Genomic DNA, 17,654 nt, shown 5'->3' on the forward strand with positions numbered 1-17,654 from the left:
CTCTGCCCCCACCCCTGCTCTCCCCCCTCCCCCGCACCCGCTCTCCTCCTACACCTGTTCCTCCTCCCACACCTGCTTTCCCTACCCGCACACCTGGTCTCATGCTCCACACCCCTGCTATTCCCTGAGACTCTGCTATTCTTCTCCGCATCAGCATCAGCGTGGCCTGTCCTCTGCCTGCTGATGCCCCACAGGCAGGGCCTCCAGAGCCCAGGACGTCACGTTCACCACTCTCTCTGCCATCTAGAATGTGACCTGGGGACAAGGCCACTCTCCCCAGGGACGGGTAGCGACTGTCCCGGGCACAGCTCTGGGCCACAGGCGCCTGTAGTTTGTTTCCGGCGGGGCCGAGCGCTGGCCTGGGTTGAGGACAGTGGCGAGGCGGGGGGTGCAGCGTAGACAGTTCCATCCTGGAGGACTGGAGGGGTGGACACTGGGGAAGCCCCTCAGGCTGACCCACCCCCCAGGCCTGGCTGCACAGGCGTCTCCAGAGGACAAAGCACAGCAGGCTGGGTGGGGGGGTGGGTGCCTGGGATGGGGTCAGTGCTGGCTCAGCAGGGCTGAGGGGTCCAGAGTCCCCCTGCTGGGCACCCACAGGGCTCAGCCCCCATGACTGCCAGCCTCAAAGTGGAAGGCTCCAGCCATCCCAGGAGCCGGAGGGAGAGAGCGGGCCTTCCGTCTGTGAATGAACTCCCTGGTCACCGTCACTGTCCGTGCCCTGCTTGGTGCCAGGGGCTCTGCTGGGCATCATGGGTGAGAAAGCACAGAGCGGATCCGCAGCTCGCGAGCCCCCCGCCCCATGAGCTCGCGGGACCTGGGCAGGAGGGACACCGTGGAGCAGACATGGACAGGAGCCACCAAGCCTCGCGCCCCACCTTGCCTCCCGGGACCAGCCGCCACGACAAGGGGCCAGAGCAGAGGACAAGCAAGAGTACAGGCAGACCACCGAAGAGGGGGATTCAGCCAGAGACGAAGAGTGTGGCTGGAACGGGGCTCACTTTTCCAATCCCTCCTTACTCCCTTATCACGGACTCACAACCTCTTCCCCGGGACCACATGGGCTGCTGCCCTTGGAGACACAGGAACCCGCGCGCGCGCGCGTGTAGGTATGTGAGTGTGTACACATGTGCGCAGGTGTATCGTGTGTATGCACGCGTGCGTGTACAGACCCACGTGTACACACGTGTGTGTGCAGGCCACCCCCACTAGAAGGTGTGCCGATCATGCTCTAGGATGGGGTCCACCCCCCTGGGTGGGGGGCTTTCTGGGCGTGGGGGGGTCGATCACCCAGCCACAAGGAGGAGGTGTCAGCAGGGCCCCCCAGCCGAGCCCGTGCCTCCCGTGGGCGGGGCCTCTGAGATCCAGGCCAGCTCAGCCCTGACCGGGGATTTGCATCTTCGGGAAGCTCTCGGGACTGGGGGCTGGCTCGGCTCCTGCGTTGTTGCTTTTGCTTTATCAAGTACACTTTTCAGACCCAGCAGTGGTAACTTTTTTCTCTTTCACCAAATCCCCTCTGGCATGGTGCCCAGAGACTGAGGGAGGCGGCCGGTCGCCTGGCGTCCCTGGACACAGATACCCTTACATAACTGTCCCATTGCAACCCAGTGGGAGGGCTCTGGTGTGCTGGGCGGTTTGACGTATTTATTAAGTGGTACCTTGCTTCTCGGCCAAAGGTACATTTCATTTACACAAGGCCGGGCCTGGGGCCACGAATGAGCAGGGGACGGTTTTCAGTGCTGTTCTAGTGCCTCTTGCTGGTGACCCCACAGACCACATTTGCTGTGGCGCATCTATCTTCTAGCGGCCTGGGGTGCAGGGGTGCAACCCTCCCTACTTTGCGGTGGATCGAACTGAGTCTTGGGGGGGCGCCCATGGCTGGTGGACAGTGTGCTTGGGGCCTGGCCATTTGGAGTCCCTGAAACCTGCTGCCTGGCTCTCCTGGGACGAAAAGATGACCCCGGACCTAGCTCTGGACCCACAGTGGTCTTCTCCGTGGGCTGAATTATGCCGTGGGTCTCTGCTCTCCGAATCAGCCTCCAGTGGAGCTGGAGGAGGTGGCTGGGTGGGGAGTGGGCGAGCCCGTGTCTCTGTAGTCTCCCCCGCTGGAGGCCAGCTGGTGACAGCTTCTCCCACCTGTGCGCAGGTGCCCACCGGCCCGCCCCGCCTGCCGCCCAGTAGTACTCCTGCTCTGCCTGGTCAGCAGCGGCGCCGCAGTGAATTCATTAAAATGTGATCTGGCCGTGTTCAAGTTCCAAGAGAAGGGAAGAAAACTGCACACGGGCGGTCCCTGGGGTCTTCACTTCCCTCCCCATAGCTCAGCATTTAAATTTTGCAGAACATCCATCAATAATGCAGCCGGCTGACCTGCCCTAGAAAAGCATCAAAGCCTCCCGCATGCCCCTGCATGCCCCCCTCCCCACACCGGCCGCCAGGACTGCAGCCCGGCCCACATCAAGTCTGCGACTTGCACTCCCACGTGCTGGTGGAGCCCAGGGTGCCACCCAGCCTGAGAATGGTGTCCCCAGCTCCTGGACCCGTGTCCCCTGCCATGCTACAAGCATGTCTCCCTGCCCACACTGGCCCTCTGCAGCGGGCCCTCTGCAGGGAGCTGGCGGCCGGGATACGGGTGTAGATTGAGGCAGAGAGCCCGGTGTCCACACTGCTACTCACAGACCCTCCCAGCGTCCCTCCCTGAACGAGGTTAGGGTTCTCCTGCTCACTGGGTCGATGCCGGCGTCCTGAGGCTCCCGCCCCGGGCCCTGTGCCCCCTCATGCTTTCTTGCTTGTCCCTGCTGTCACTGCGGGAACTGAGAAATGAGTAAACTGAGGGCCTCCCGCCTGCACCCGGAACTCATGTTGCTCAGCACCTGGGTGTCTGACTGGCACCTGGGAACGAGCAGGAGGGCGTCTGGAATGGCCACTGTGGCAGGAGGGGTCCCGGGCCACTGTTCTTGTTCATCAGGTGCACTGGGACTCATTCCCGGGGGCATGGGGAGTGCGGCCACTGAGGAAAACAGGCTCCAAGGCTTCGAGCGCTCAGTGACCACATGACCAGCAATCCTGTGCCTGGCCCTGGCCCACGGGAGCTGGAAAAAGTCCAGACAAATGCTTGTTCCAGGGCTCACAGCTGCCCGGCCACCGTGGCCACTGGTGGAAGCAACCTGCCTGTCCATCTGCCCACAGGTGAGCAGACACTGCTCCACGCACGCGCAGGGGCAGGGCTCTGCTAGAGAAGGAGCGACCCCGCGGACGAACCTCGACGGCACAGTGCTGAGCAGAGGGAGCGGACACGAAGCCACAGGCTCCCAGGCCCCCCCTGATGTGAAGCGCCCATCCCTGGCCCGTCCATCAAGACATTGGAACAGTGGTCACCGGGGGCCGGGGGGCGGGAGTGGCTGCCTGCGGGACAGTTATTTTGGGGAATGAAATCGCTCACGGACCAGGTGGAGCACTCGGGGTGCATGGAGACGCCTGCCCCCCCACCCGAGGCTGCGTGAGCCTACGGCACCCCCTGACAGACCTCGCCGCACCCCATCACCCCATCTCCTCGCCCCCCCCTCCCCCGCACCGGGTTTGCTTTCTGCCACACGAACCAGCTGAGCCAGGTGAAGCGAGAGAAAATGCCAGCACTGCAGGGACGGCTTCCTCCCTCGGCCGGCTGCGTGGGGAACGGAGGCGCCAGGGCCGCTGGGTGGGCAGGGCGCTCAGCACCCACCCTCCTGCCCTCTCCCCCCTTCCCTCTGCTGGGCACAGAGGGGAGATGAGCTTTAGGAATGACCACCGAGGATTTTGGGGGTCAGAGGCTCTGGGAGAATGAGAGCAGGTGTCGCATCCAGGGAGATGGGGCCGCCTTGGCCCCCGGCATGTCTCCTCCTCGGGGCCCCTCCCGGCCACCCACCCTGGGTCACAGACACAGCATCTGCACTGCCCAGGGCTGGGACATTCGTGGCCATGCACGCACATCTCACACCTGACCACTGAGCAGCCACGTGCCCTAGCTCTGGAAGCCAAGGATTCCGTGGGGCTGGGTCGTTCTCTGAGTGGGCTGTCCTGTGCCCTGTGGCATCTCCCCCAAGTTGTGACAACCCAAACTCTCCCCAGACACCCCCAGTGTCCCCGCGGTGGGGAGGGAATCACCCTGGTTGAGAACCATGGCTCCAGGGAAGGAGACAGCCAATAAATAGGCAATACCTGTCCCGTCAGGTAGTGACAAGGGCTGTGTAGGAAAGGGAGGCAGGAGAGGGGGCAGAGGACGCTGGGGGTGTGTGGGCTGCTGGTTCATACAGGCTGGCCAGACAAGACTTCTTTGCTAAGGAGATGCTTGATTAGCGAGCTGGAGGGTATCCGGGGGAGGGATGTTTTCAGCAGAGGGAACAGCCAGTGCCAAGGCCCTGGGGCAGGCACTCTGGTTTGGCTGGGGAGATAGGCCCGTGAGCAGGGGCAAGGTGAGCCAGAGGGTGGACAAGGAGCCGAAGCTATGTTTGGACTTGACTTGGGGAGATGGGAAGCCACAGGAGGGTTTGAGAAGGCAGCGATGGTCAGATCTGTGCGTGGATAGGATTGCCTGGCTGTTGAGTCAGGTCAGGTGCAGGGCAGGAGCAGAGCCCCAGAGACCAGCTGGGCCGGGGCCGTCAGGGTCTGAGCAGGCCGAGCAAGCAGGGGTGGGTGAGAGGTAAAAAAAGGGAAACGCAGGGTAGGCCCCAAAGGCAAACAGCCACGGGGGCGGGGTCCTGGCTGCTGAGGGCGTGTGGAGGCCAGCCACGGTGGGGCAGCAGACGTTCGTGGTCTGCACAGTGAACACAGAGACTTCCCTGCCTCTGCCTGGAGGCACTTGCGCTCTCTCCCTCCCCCTTCCACCCCCAAGTCTTGCTGGCGGCTTCGCGAGAGGACATGGGTGCCCACCCGGGGCCTGTGGTCCTGAGCCTCGGGAGGATGGGGCTTCGGGTCCTGCCAGAGGAAAGCAGGCTGCAGGATCCACAGCCTCCCAATTTTAAGAGAATCCAGAAATTGGGTCTTGTATACAAAAATATCCTGCAAATACCCTGCTTAAATGCTACGTCTTAAAAACAACAAACCCTCCCACTCCCGGGGCCGAACCTGTCTCTGTGCTGCCCGTTTGCAGCCCTGGATCTGGCGGACAAGCAGCCTCGAAGCCGAGGACACGGGTGCAATCCCTGCCCCATCCGAAGGCACGCGCCGCCTCAGAGTGGTCTGGGGTGGGGGCAGCTGTGCGGCCACCTGCGTCTGCCCTTGTGTCAGGAAGGCCGCCACGTACGTAAACGAGTGAGCGTGGCCACGTGCCGATAAAACTTTATTTAGAAAGCTGGAGTTATTACAGGTTGGATCTGGGGGACCCCCAGCCAGCATTGCCCTGACTGCTTGCCCCCCTCGGGAGCCCAGGAGAGGGCAGACCCCTGAGCTGGGACCCGCCCCTCCAGAGCCCCTCACGTCCCTTGGAGGGGTCAGAGGCCATGGCCTCCTCCTGTCACCCTTGCCTGCACCGGCCCGCTCAGCACACCCTCTCCTTCCTCCTGTACATTTATCTGAGCCTGCTGGGCCTGTACCAGGGCTCCCACCCTCACCCCACCAACCGCTGTCCTGTCAGACCACAAACCTACAGGAAGAGGGTGGCCTTGCTGGGCCCCTGCCCTCCAGCCAGGCCTCTGAGGAAGAGGCAGAGGAGGGAGATGCCCACAAGGGGACGAGAAAGCAGTGCGGGCTTCCTGGAGGAGGTGGGCTGGACCCCAGGGCCCCAGCTACTCCCACGGGAGGCTCGGTCCTTGACTTGCCTCCTCCTCCCTCCCTGTCCCTGAGGCCAGCTCTTTGGACTCACATCTCAGCTCAAGGAAAAGATGGAAAACAATGAAAGGCGCACAGCAGGGGATTTGTGAAACGAGTCTTGGCCAATCCCAACGATGCACAACCCAGATGTGGGACAGCGCTGAGGGAGAAGGGTGTTTCCCACGCGGAGGATACACCGCCAAGCGCCAACAGGGGCCACACACCTTGTTCGTCAGGACAGCTGGTCTGTAACACGGGAAATGCACCCCGGCGGCGAGTGCAGCCCGGACACGCGGGCGTCGGTCCCCTGTAAGCCGTGTGCACCTTCCGGAGCTCGGACGGCCGGTTGCTGCTTTGTGCGCCTCTCTTTTCTTCCACAGATGTGCTGTTCTTGTGAGGAGAGGAATCTCTAGGCGTTCTTGCGGAAAAGGGCTCCGACGTGGGCTTGGGTGCGTGGACTGGCTCCGACGTCCAGCCTCGCGTCTGGGGACTTGGGGGGCGCCCGCCCAGTGCACGTGTTCGGGCCCCGCAGACCGCAGCCCCCCAGCCGGCGGCCCCGCGTGTGACCCAGGAGCACGGACGGCAGGGGCCGGGCGTCTGTCTCTGGGGCAGAGCTCACGCCCCAAGACAAGAGTGCCTTTGTTTCTCCCCTGCTTCCCTTTCCCGGGCGGGGGATCGGTTAAGATTCAGGGCGAAAATCCAGGTGCTGGCGGAGTCATCTCGGCCCTCACTGACCCTGCCGAGAGCCCTAGGCTGCAGCTGGTGAACTCAACACAGGGTTCCATGAACATGCCCAAAAACGAGCGGGGAGAAACCCGACTGCCACCCCGCCCGGCCCACCACTGCCTCCCTGCAGCGGGCCTCTTCAGAGGACTTACAAGGAGCTCATTTTCTCGGAAGACACATTTTTAGAATTTCTCATGTGGCCCGCTGCTGGGCTTCCCAGGAAGCAAAGGAAAGATGCTGGTCCTGTCGCTGCAGGACAATGCCCCTGAAACTGAGTAACGAGATGGCATTAACCACGGTTGATGATGGTGATTGCGAGATTCAGCTGGAGCAAAGCTATGTGGGTCGCCCTACATGAAACCGCTGCCCTTGCCGACAGTGTAGCTGGAGAATCTTCAGAACTATGGGAAGGTCCTGGTTTCGCTTTTTCCTAAAAATCCTGTAAGACTACGAGACCCTCTTGTTCCACCCTCATGTGGGGAGACGTTTCAAGTTAATGAAGGTGACCAGTGAGGGTCTGCGTGCGTGGGGACGGGGAGCCAGGGTGGGGTCCCCAGTGACCTCACCCAGGGGTAGGCGGCAGTGGGTCTGAGGACGTCCGTGGCTCTGCGCTAAGTGTGTGACACAGACACTCTGCTGGGGGAGCATGCAGGGGAGCGTGCAGGCAAGCGGTGTCAGCGGCAGGGGTGTCTCTGGCGAGGCACACAGGAGACGCTTGAGCCTCTCCCATTGTACCGAGGCCTCTCCTGACATTTTAATCATGTAAAAAGGCTCCACTTACATAGCTCTGCCTGATTAGACAGGGCGGCAATTATGTTTGTGGATTTCCCCCTTCGTCGAGATGGCTCACTCTGCCCCCCCCCCATGGGAAGCTGCTCTGAGAAGCGTCTGCAGTGTTTCTCCCCCAGACTCTGCTGTTCCCAGGGGCGGGGGGGATCAGATTCTCCCAGGGAGAGGAGGGGAAAGGTACAGATTTGTGCAGGGGTCTCGTGGAGAAACGTGACCTTCCTGCGGGGCCGGAACTCTGGCGCCTGGGCCCAGTGGCCTGAGGGTCCGCCTGCCCAGGGGAGGGGTGGGGGGGGGCAGCGAGCAAGTCGCCCGGGGTCCCCACGCCCTGCCAGCGGCCGCCCGCAGGTTTTACAAAAGCCTGGAAGCAGAGGCGAGGGTGTCCTTGTTGTGTGGTTGCCGCTGAGCGACCTGCCCAGGGGTGTCTGGTTAACTCTGGGCTGTTCTTCAGACCCTCCCCGGAGCCGGTCGGGGGAGGGCCAGGCCGCTCGGGACACAAAGCCCGAGCTGGAAACACACTCTGCTCCCTCACCCGCAGCAACCCCTGCCCCCTTTGGCCACTTCGTTTCTTCCCCTGAAGGCAAAGGCAGACACCGCCTGTGAGCAAAGCGGGAAAGGGGGTCTGGAGCAGGATCCCCAGCGGACCACCTGCCCTTCCTGAGCAGCTGACGCGAGCTGGGCTGAGCACAGCCCCGTGTCTCCCCGGCCACCTGCTGGGGCACAGGGTCACAGATTCAGAGGCAGCTGCTGCGCTCCATCCAAGGCCTCTGCGAACACCATGAGTCTTGTGTCTGGGATGAGCGCTCTCTGCTTATGCTGTATAAGCTCCCCAGGGGAAGAGACACCACACCCCAAATCTTGAAAGCTGGTGTCTCACAGTCATCCTTGGAGTGTCCCTTGTTCAGCGTCAGGCTCTACTCTCTGATAAAGTGCAAATGCCACCTTGTGCCACTTCTATCAACCATTCACACTTCAGTATAAAATTTGGGGTATGCTCTTTCATGGACTCTGGCAATCTAGTATAAAAGGTCCCAAAGAGCGAGGACACCTAGATTGGAGTGCTCAGTAGCTGGGAAACAAACAAACAAACAAAAAATCAAAGCAAATACTGATCTTTTTGATCTCAAGTGGTAGGGGTCACAGCTCTGCCGCCCTGCCCCTGGGTCTGCCCCTCTGCCGGCTCTGCCCTTGCCACGCCCAACCTGACCTTTCTACACATTTCATGAGCTGCTCCAGTGCCCCAGGCATGCCGCTGAGCGCTGGTCAGTCAGTGGTGCCTGAACAGACTGGCCTGCCCTACAGAGCTTGTGTCAGGAGGAGAACGCACAGTAAAGGAGCCAACAAGCTCACGCGCAGTCTCCTCTGAGCGGGGGCCATGAATGAACCCACCCAGCTCAGGGACAGGAGGAGGAAGGGCACAGGCCCTGAACAGAGTGGTCAGGGAGGCCTCCCTGGGGGTCATGTCTGGTAAGACAAGAAGAACGGGGGCCTCAAGCACCTGGGGGCAGGAGAGAGGCACATGGAGGATGTGGAGGGGTGGGCCAGTCCTCAGCACTGGAGGAGCGGGAAGCTAGGTGGGGACGGCGGGCGGCATGGGCACTGGGGCGCTGGGGCACCTGGTGTGTCTCAGGCACTGGTTCCCTCCTGCAGACTCCCTGCCATTCGTTCTGTCCAGGGACCTTCCTTTCCGCAACTGGGCTCCCTGCAGGCCTGGCGTGCACACAAGGCCTTGCCACGAGACGCCGACGGTCCAGGGAGTGTCCACCAGCGGTCTCAGGACACTCACAACCTGTGGTCTCTGGATCTGCTAATTAGTGCATACAGCTTGTGTCTAATTATTTCACTTGACTCGCTTAAGATGCAGAGACCATGTGCTCTGGGTGGGAGGAGGGGAGGGGCAGCTGGGGAGGGGCCCTTGGCCACTGAGCAGACCCCGAGGCGGCTGCCCTGAAGGAGAGGCCCAGGCCCCCCAGGCGGGACAGAGCTGAGAGGCAGAGGAGGCCGGCAGGGATGCAACGGGACCTGCAAGCTCTCCAGGCCTGAGCCACGTGCAGGCTGGTGCATTCTGGATGTTTCTGAGGACACAGGACAGAGGCTGGACTGTGGAATGCTAGCCAGCCCACCCTACGCCAGGGGCACGCTGCCGGCGGCCAGGTGCAGAGGGTGAGGGCCCGGCGTGCGGGGCACGTGGCGGCGCAGGGGCTGAGACAGGACAGCAAAGGCCCGGGGAGGGGGGCTGTCTCTACGCAGGGGCATGGGATCTCCCCGCTGGAGGTGGGAGGCTAACCAATGCAGCTTTTCTGGGGAGGGGGGTGTGGATTTTGCAGCCGTCAATCCCCTGAGAAAGTGCATGGCTTCAGATCTCCAAAGTCTGCTCTCAGGGCTGAGGGCTGAGGTCAAAAGGCAAGAGTGGGGACTTGGCTTCACACCAAAGGGCAGAGGCTGACGTGGCCCTGGACAAGGCTGCCAGGGCGTGGGGAGCAGGCTGAGCGTGGCCGCATGGGACCTGCGTGGGCCGAGCTGGGCTGAGCAAATGGTGAGACCGAGCGGGGCTCTGGGGCCGAGGGGAAGACTCTGGATTTTGTTCCAAATGGAAAAGGAGGCCACGGAAGGCCTCAATCTGGGCAAGGAGGGGCCGGAGACTTGGGGCATCAGGAGGTCACTCTGAGGCCTGAAGCTGCTTGCTCCTTCATAAACGAATGGAAACCAGGACAGGCCCCTGCTCCCAGTGCTGCAGAACTGGCCTGGGGGAAACGGAAGCCTGCTCTCCAGAGCTGGGCCTGGGTTCCGAAGAACCAGCAGAGTCTCCAAGCTCTCTGATGGCTGGGAGGCCTTGCCTCCTTCTGCGGCTGGATGGGTCCTCCGGATAGAGGCTCTGAAAATGCCTCTTTCCTTCCCGAAGGCCCAGTGTCACCAGCCAGAGCTCCGAGCAGGGCTGGCGGCCACAGAGCTGTGTATTATGTCAGACGGAGCAGACGACAGCTGAGTGCGCTGGACACTCGGCCTGCTGGCAGGGCCTCAGCCCTCCCGCCTCCCCGTTTCCGGTGCCTGAAGTCCACGCTCATCAAATATTGAACAGAAGCCCTTTGTGGATGGCGAGGCTTTGCTGGGCAGGGGCCGGAATCTGCCGTGGTGGGGGCCGGGGGACACGTGGGGTCGCCGGCACCGTGGCCCAGCGGAGACGGTGGGGCCCAGACGTCTGGGCTGGGGAGAGAGCCTGCCCCCTGCCCCCTGCACGTCCTCCTGCCCACCTGCCCACCCGCCATCCGCTGAAGGCTGAGGACAGCGGTGTACCCCGAGAACCCCAAGGTGAGGACCGGGCCTCCTTCGGCCTCTGCGTCACAGTTCAGGTCAGCTGATGAGCACCTGTGTCTCTGCGGGGCTCCGTGAGGCGGGCAGCCCCGTGTGAACATGGGACAGAGGGGCCACGCTGGCTGCCTATGACACAGGGCAATCAGGGGTGGATCCCGGGGCACTGCTCGGGCTGCGGGTGCCTGCCACGTGGCTGGCACAGGTGAGGACCTGAATGCCGGATTCTATGTAACGGTAAAGACTGAAGTTTGAACGGCGGCATGTGGCTGGTGGCTACCCACAGTGAGCTCTTGGAGGGCTGTCTCCTCATCATCCTGGAGTTCAGAGGATGCCTGTTACAATTAGGAACCCCAGAAAAGCAGATCAGGCCTGTACTCTCTCCCCCAAATCCATGTCCCTATGGAAGCTCAGAATGTGACCCGATTTGGAAATAGGGTCTTTGTGAGTTAAGATGAGGTCACACTGGATTAGGATGGGCCCTAAGTCCAATGATTGGCATCCCCATAAGAAGAGGGGACACAGAGAGACACCCAGAGGAGAAGCCGCGTGACCCGGAGGCAGAGGTTGGAGTGAGAGGGACAAGCAGACTCCCTGCTGAGCGCGGATCCCGCTGTGGGGCTCGAACCTAGAACGCATGAGGTCATGACCTGACCAAAGTCAGATGCTTAACACTGAGCCACCCAGGTGCTCAGTGCCAAAGTTTTTGACTGAATGAAGGACCTTGCTGAGTGGTGTCTAATGATTGCTTGCAACAAGTTAGATGTGTGATGCACAGCATTCAGGGAAAGTGGGTGCTGGTCATTCATCCCAAAGAGCAGAAAATATGATCGATTGTACCAGCCCCCAAGGTTCAGAGCAAGGTCACCTCCTCTGAGAAGCCTCCCCTGATTTCTCCATTGTGAGAGCATCTCATCAGTACACGACAATTTGTGCATGCAATCGCCTGCACCCACCTGCAGTACATTCATTTAGGTTCTGCTCCTCACCCCCCCCACCCCCCGGGACCTTGGGGAGCCGCCGTCTGTCTCACGAGTTGTCCTCTGTCCCCTGTGCCTCACCCAGCACCTCTGTCTGAATTTGCTAAACAAGGAAGGAAAACACAGGGTGTTTGTTCCTGTGCAGACCTCTCTGATGACCTTCCCCATAGGGTCACTGGTCCACTGCCCCAGCTAATGGCAGCATCCTTCTGGGAGCCAGGGGAGCAGTCCCTTGTCTGATCCCTGACTCCAGGGCCTGGTCTGGATGGAGCAGGCACCTACCCTGGTCCCTGGGAGATCCCCCAGTCACCCACGGAGCCCCTGAGGTTCTGTCCCCCTCTGCTGTGACATATCTCCAACAATACCGGGCCAAGAAAACATCTGACTCCGTGGAGCTAAAGCCCCTTGGCGAGCCTCCCCACCAGTCCTCGCCCCGCTGCCAGGGCACACGCATCCCCTCCCTGCTGAGCCCACCAGGCTGACATCACTATGTCCATTTCTCAGAGAGAGGTAAACCATTCTCCTTGTCTAATGATTGAAACGGGCACTGAGGCTGGGGCTCAGAGGTGTTCCCTAACGTGCTCACGGCCAGGCCGTTGGCGAGGGTCACCCTGCATCCTGCTGAGCCACGAGGTTGTGTAAATTCCCCCTCACGTGACCTCTCTGCCCCAGCCTACCACCCCGGTGCACGGCCCAGTACAATTTAGGAATGCCAAGAAAAGCACCTCATGCCCTTCCTGGGGAGGGGCGGGGGTGGCACTTTCTGTGCTACTCCCTGGCGTTTATTGATTTGGAAGGCGCAGGTGGGGCAGCGTGGCTGGACCAGTTCCGGCAGCTTTGCCAGGGGTGAGGTCTAGACTCGAGGTGTTTGGTGCCCCCATCTCCAAACCTGCCAGGATCACAGGTGTGTGGAATCAGTCTGGGGAGTGAAAACCTGCCACAGCTGGGCCCTGAAAATCCACACGTAGCAAGGTCCCAGCTCAGTGCCCCTGATCAAGATGAGGTCCCCCGGACCCAGATGATGAGGCCTGCAGCGCTTCTTGGGAGGGGGAGCTGGAGGCCATCAAGATGAGTGTGGCTACAGGCTCTGGCGACTAGTACAGGCTCTGCCAACAAGCGCCCGGGGAGGGAGCGGCTGGTATAGGCTCTGCAAACGAGCCCCCCGGGGAGGGAGTGGCTGGTACAGGCTCTGCAAACGAGCCCCCCTGGGAGGGAGCAGCTGGTACAGGCTCTGCCAACGAGCCCCCAGCATCGAAGCAGCCGGTACAGGCTCTGCAAATGAGCCCACAGCGAGGGAGTTGGTGGTACAGGCTCTGCAAATGAGCCCCCGGCGATGGAGCGGCTGGTACAGGCTCTGCAAACGAGCCCCCGGCGATGGAGCGGCTGGTACAGGCTCTGCAAACAAGCCCCCGGCGACGGAGCGGTTGGTACAGGCTCTGCCAATGAGCCCCCAGCGACGCAGTGGCTGGTACAGGCTCTGCAAACGAGCCCCTGGTAATGGAACGGCTGGTACAGGCTCTGTAAACAAGCCCCCAGTGAGGGAGTTGGTGGTACAGGCTCTGCAAAGGAGCACCCGGCGAGGGAGCAGCTGGTACAGGCTCTGCCAATGAGCCCCCAGGGAGGGAGCGGCTGGTACAGGCTCTGCCAACGAGCCTCCAGTCCTGGGAGCCAAGTGCTTTCGAGGGTAAACAGACTTGCGTATCCTTTAGAGGAGACGCTGGCCTCTGGTCACTGAGCAAACCGGAGGCCGTCATGGAGGCCCTGAGGCAGGAGAGACGCTGGTTTGGGAAGCAGGGCGTGCTTACTCAGTGCCGCCAGCTGGGGGCTTTCAGCCCGGACCTGCTGCTGACCCTTCCAGGGGCCCCAGAGGCAGGTGCCCGGGACAGCGTCATCTACCCAGATGGGAACAGTGGCCCAGTGCCTGGAGACGCTCCCGCACTGGGTGGGAAAATACCTGTCTGGTGGCGGCAGCAGCAAAGCCACCTCCTCCCGCCCTCTCCTGAGGGTCTGGCTCTGGGTGGGGCGGACACTGGAGTCCACACGGATGGGGTGAGGGAAGGTGGGTACAACAGAGGTGCCGGCCTCCTGGGGTGACAGGAAGGGCCGTGAAGCTAGGAAGTCCTCGTACCCAGCACCGAAGAAGTCACTCTGGCCGTGGTAATTCCTGCCCTGAGTGGAAAGTGCCACCCTGTCCGTGTGCCCCGGGTCATTGTGGCAGGGGCGCCGGGGTCAGACGCAGGGCTGGTGCCCCGGAGGGGGTGGGTGCTCACGCTCTCAGACGGTCGCTAACGGCCCCTGGCCCTGGGGCCCTGCCGTGGCCGCCTCCTGAGCAGCACAGAGGTCAGACCTCGGCACCACACACACCAGCGGCATCTGTTGGGAAACCTCGTGCGGGACCAGCTCCCAGGTTCGCTCACAGGGCTGGCGGCGAACACTTAGGAATGGCTTTGCGGAGAGCTTTTCTCCCGGCCAGGTGCCACAGCAGACGGGCCTCCTGGGCACCCAACCTGGGCTGGGGTCCACGTCTCCCACACGGGCCGCACGGGCGAGGCCACCCTCCCCCTCAACCTCACCTCTCGGTCCAGGCCAGCTGCCACGGTCACAATGTCCCCCGTCTCGCTGTTGATGGTGAACATGTTCTGGGACGGGCTCTGCGGGGTCTGGGTCACGATCCGGTACCGCACCATCCCGTTGGCCGTGGTGCCGTCGTCCGCGTCATTGGCCGTGACGGTCATCACATAGGTGCCTGGGACAGAGAAAGCTCTCAGACGGGAATGATCAGCTGTGTCTGCTGCTGCCCCCAGGGGCACACATCGCCAGCTGATCCCCATCTCTCTGGAGAAGGAGGGAACCCCACGTCGTCGGAGGCAGGCTGGAAAGCAAACCTGCCGCCCTCACTTCCCCACGAAGCTTCGGAGGATTTCTTCTAGAGCTCAAGGTTCCTGTGAGGCATCGGCTCTGACTTGCTTCTCTCTCAGCGGTGGGGGTGGGGGGTGGGGGGGGGGGGGGTCTGCCGGCTAGGCTGCAGGACCAGCTTTTCCAGCTCTGAACCCAGAGCCCTCTCCCCGAGCCACATGGCTCAAGACCCAGCTCTCAGCATTTGCTGGGGCTCCATCGAGCACATGTGGAGGGTGATGCGGTGGGGACCTGGAGGCGCCTGGGGAAGGAGCAGGGCCTGGCCCGGGGCCGGCTCTGCGGAAGGCATGGAGTATGTGCTTGAGGGACACACAGAAAAGGAGCTGACAGGAGCCCCCGCAGGGGAGGCTGTGCACATGGGGGGAGCGCATGTGCAGGGGTGCAGGCGTTACAGATCCAAGGGGCTGGGCAACTGCCTGAGCCGCCCCACTGCTGTCTGTTTCCCCGACCACGCATAGGGCTGAGCTCTGTGGCGGAAGAAAGCACAGCCCCACCTTCTGAGGGCGGCACCTGAAGGTCCTGTTGGTGTCCATCCTTCCCTGCCTTGCAGCACCCTGGTTGGCTCAGCACGTCCCTCCCCCTGGCCACAGTGATCGGTTCAGCTGTGGGCACCTTACCCATCAGAAATAACCATGTTTGCTGGGGTTCCTGCATGGAAACCAACATGCTGTCCCTGCCCCTGGGGCTGCCTGAGTCAGTGTGCGAGGCTGGGGTTGATGGTCACTTTCTGGCCACAAATAAAGAGGCTGAAGGACAGGGCCATCTCGGAGCCATCAAGAGGGGCTCAGGTGACAACTTTTCACTAGGAAGCCCCTGGATCAAGCTGCACATGAAGCTATTGCCTAAAGACTTCTAATTTTTTAATTAATTATTTATTTATTTGAGAAGCAGACGGCGCTGAGTGAGCAGGGAGCCCGATGTGGGACCTGAACCTAGAACCCAGAACCTTGGGATCATGACCTGAGCTGAGGGCAGACACTTCACCGACTGAGCCACCCAGGTGCCCCCCTGCCCCACCTAAAGACTATTTTAAGCATGCACACTTTTTTTTTTTAAAGAACAGTTTTAGGTTAACAGAAAATTTGAGGTACCCTATAGACTTTTTGTACAATTGAGCCCATGAATTTCCCTTCATACCTTATGCCATTTTACTTTGAGTTTTTGTCACTTGCAACCCAGAGTTCTGACTGGCACAAACTCCTAGCCCCGTGCCACTGGAGACCTGGAGGCCCTTGTCCTGAGCTGCATGTTTTTAGTCCAGTTCCTTGCTCCAGAACAATGTGCTGTCTGGGGCCCTGCAGGGGTGAGGGGGTGTGTGTGCACCTACCTTGATGCGATCCTTTCTTGGGAGTAGATGTCTGAAGCTGGGGCTGAACTGGGCTTGGGGTTTCAAGCTGTGCAGCTAGGCCTCCAGGCCTGAGAAGGGGAGGGGGAGAGGATAGGGAGGGGGTAGGGCTCTAAGCGCCCAGAAACCCTGTTGCAGCTGGCCTCAACTTCATCACGAGCTCCTTGACGAAGTCCCAGCTCCTAACACGGACCCTGACTGGTGAACCAGGGCATCAGAGTTTTGGGGAGGAAGTATTTCCAAAGCTTTAAAATCCCAGGCTCAGCATCAAATTTGGTGCCTTCTGAGAGAAAGTTCTGGAGGCAGAGTGTGTGCAGGCTGGATGTGGCTGAGGCTCTTGCTTTGCAGAGCCCACCCAGTCAGTCTGTGCCCCTCGCTGTGCCTCTGGGCCCCTGGACATGGAGGACTCAGATCTGAATGTTTGGCAACAAGACAGGTCCTTTAGTTTTGACTAAACTAACGTTATAACATCATGTTACATCTAGGCATCCACCTTATTTGCTATGTTCAGGAGTCTGCTTTTTAAAAACCAAATGATAGACTTCTAATAATTGTTTTCCGATTGCACAAATGAAACCCACCCACGGAAACCAGCGCGTTTTCACGGGAAAATATCAGAAGGTACAATGTAGGAAAAGCCGGCCGGTGACCCCGCCATCTGACACATCCGCCGTGGCCCCTTGGCTTAGTCTCCAGTCAAGGAGCCAAAATTTCAAATCTTTATCACGCAGACACTCTTTGCTCCTCCTTTTTGAAAACAACAACAACAATTTTATTACTGATCAAAGAAATGAAGGAAGGGCATTTTCACATGCCCAAACCGCAACTGCTCTTTAGAATCAACAACGATAGGGAACACAGCAGGATATACAGGGGCTGGGCACCCTCCCCCCCAGTGTCCAGGGAGCGCAAGGCCGCAGCTTCTGGCCGCAGCTGGCTGGCTATACCCATATGCCTTTAAACTGTGTCCAGTTGACAAATCCACTGCTAGAAACTTATCCTCAGGAAAAAAAATCACAGATGTTCAATAGATGATTGATTTGTGCCCCCGGCGGTCCGTGCTGACACGGTTCCTGATAGCAAAGCCTGAAATCCTTCACAAGTATTTATTAAATATCCACTATGTGCCAAGCACCGTGTTCAGCATTGCATGTCCGTGAGCAAAAGAGATATACAAAGTCCCCCCTGCACAGGGGTGGGTGTGACCATTAAATCCCCAACTTGAGGACCTGCCTAGGGATGGAATGTTCTGTATCTTGCCCGTGTCAACCCCAAATATCCTGGCTGGCATACTGTCCTGTGGTTCTGCCAAGACATGCTGGAGAGACTGAACACACGCGAAATGACAGCCAATCCGACATGAAGTTAGAACTCTAACACACCGTCCGCGGGAGCTGGCCTGGGAGGGCCACCCACCACCCAGGGGAACCAGCGTGGGGGGTAGCAGCTCCCCGCAGGTCAGACTTGGAGGAAGTCAGACCCTCTATCTCTAGTAACAATCCAGGAAGCCAAACAGTCACCCTGTAACCACTGGCCCAGAACTGCAGGGACTTGATGGATAACTGACAGCTCTCCCAGTTTTTGTCCCGGCTTCTGACTCAGGGCCAGCCAGAGAAGTATGCCCCCAACTAATGACAGAGGATGTCCACCTCCCACTTCTCCAGGCCCAAGCCCCGTCAGGGCACAGCTGAGCGGCCCCTTCCCCACCATGAAGCTCTCTGTTCTGCTGCCTGCCTTCGAGTCTTTGCCTAATGCAAGTGGTGAAGGGCCGACTCCCTGGCTCCGGCTGGCTCTGGATAAACAGAGCTCAT

The 17,654-nt window shown here is 60.5% G+C and overlaps 1 protein-coding gene across 2 annotated transcripts in view; it reads right to left on the bottom strand.

Annotated features, from left to right (window-relative positions):
- CDH4 (cadherin 4) overlaps positions 1-17,654 on the bottom strand; it is a 543,804-nt gene that overhangs the window by 32,341 nt on the left and 493,809 nt on the right. For both annotated transcript variants that reach the window (XM_073888320.1, XM_025865074.2), the window contains exon 7: positions 14,156-14,328. In XM_073888320.1, coding sequence (XP_073744421.1) covers positions 14,156-14,328 — 173 coding nt within the window. The remainder of the gene's footprint in view (positions 1-14,155; positions 14,329-17,654) is intronic.

The sequence above is a fragment of the Callorhinus ursinus genome, unplaced genomic scaffold (genome assembly GCF_003265705.2).
Source record: "Callorhinus ursinus isolate GAN/ISIS: 27379988/994484 unplaced genomic scaffold, GSC_fseal_2.0 scaffold89, whole genome shotgun sequence".
NCBI classification, from domain to species: domain Eukaryota; kingdom Metazoa; phylum Chordata; class Mammalia; order Carnivora; family Otariidae; genus Callorhinus; species Callorhinus ursinus.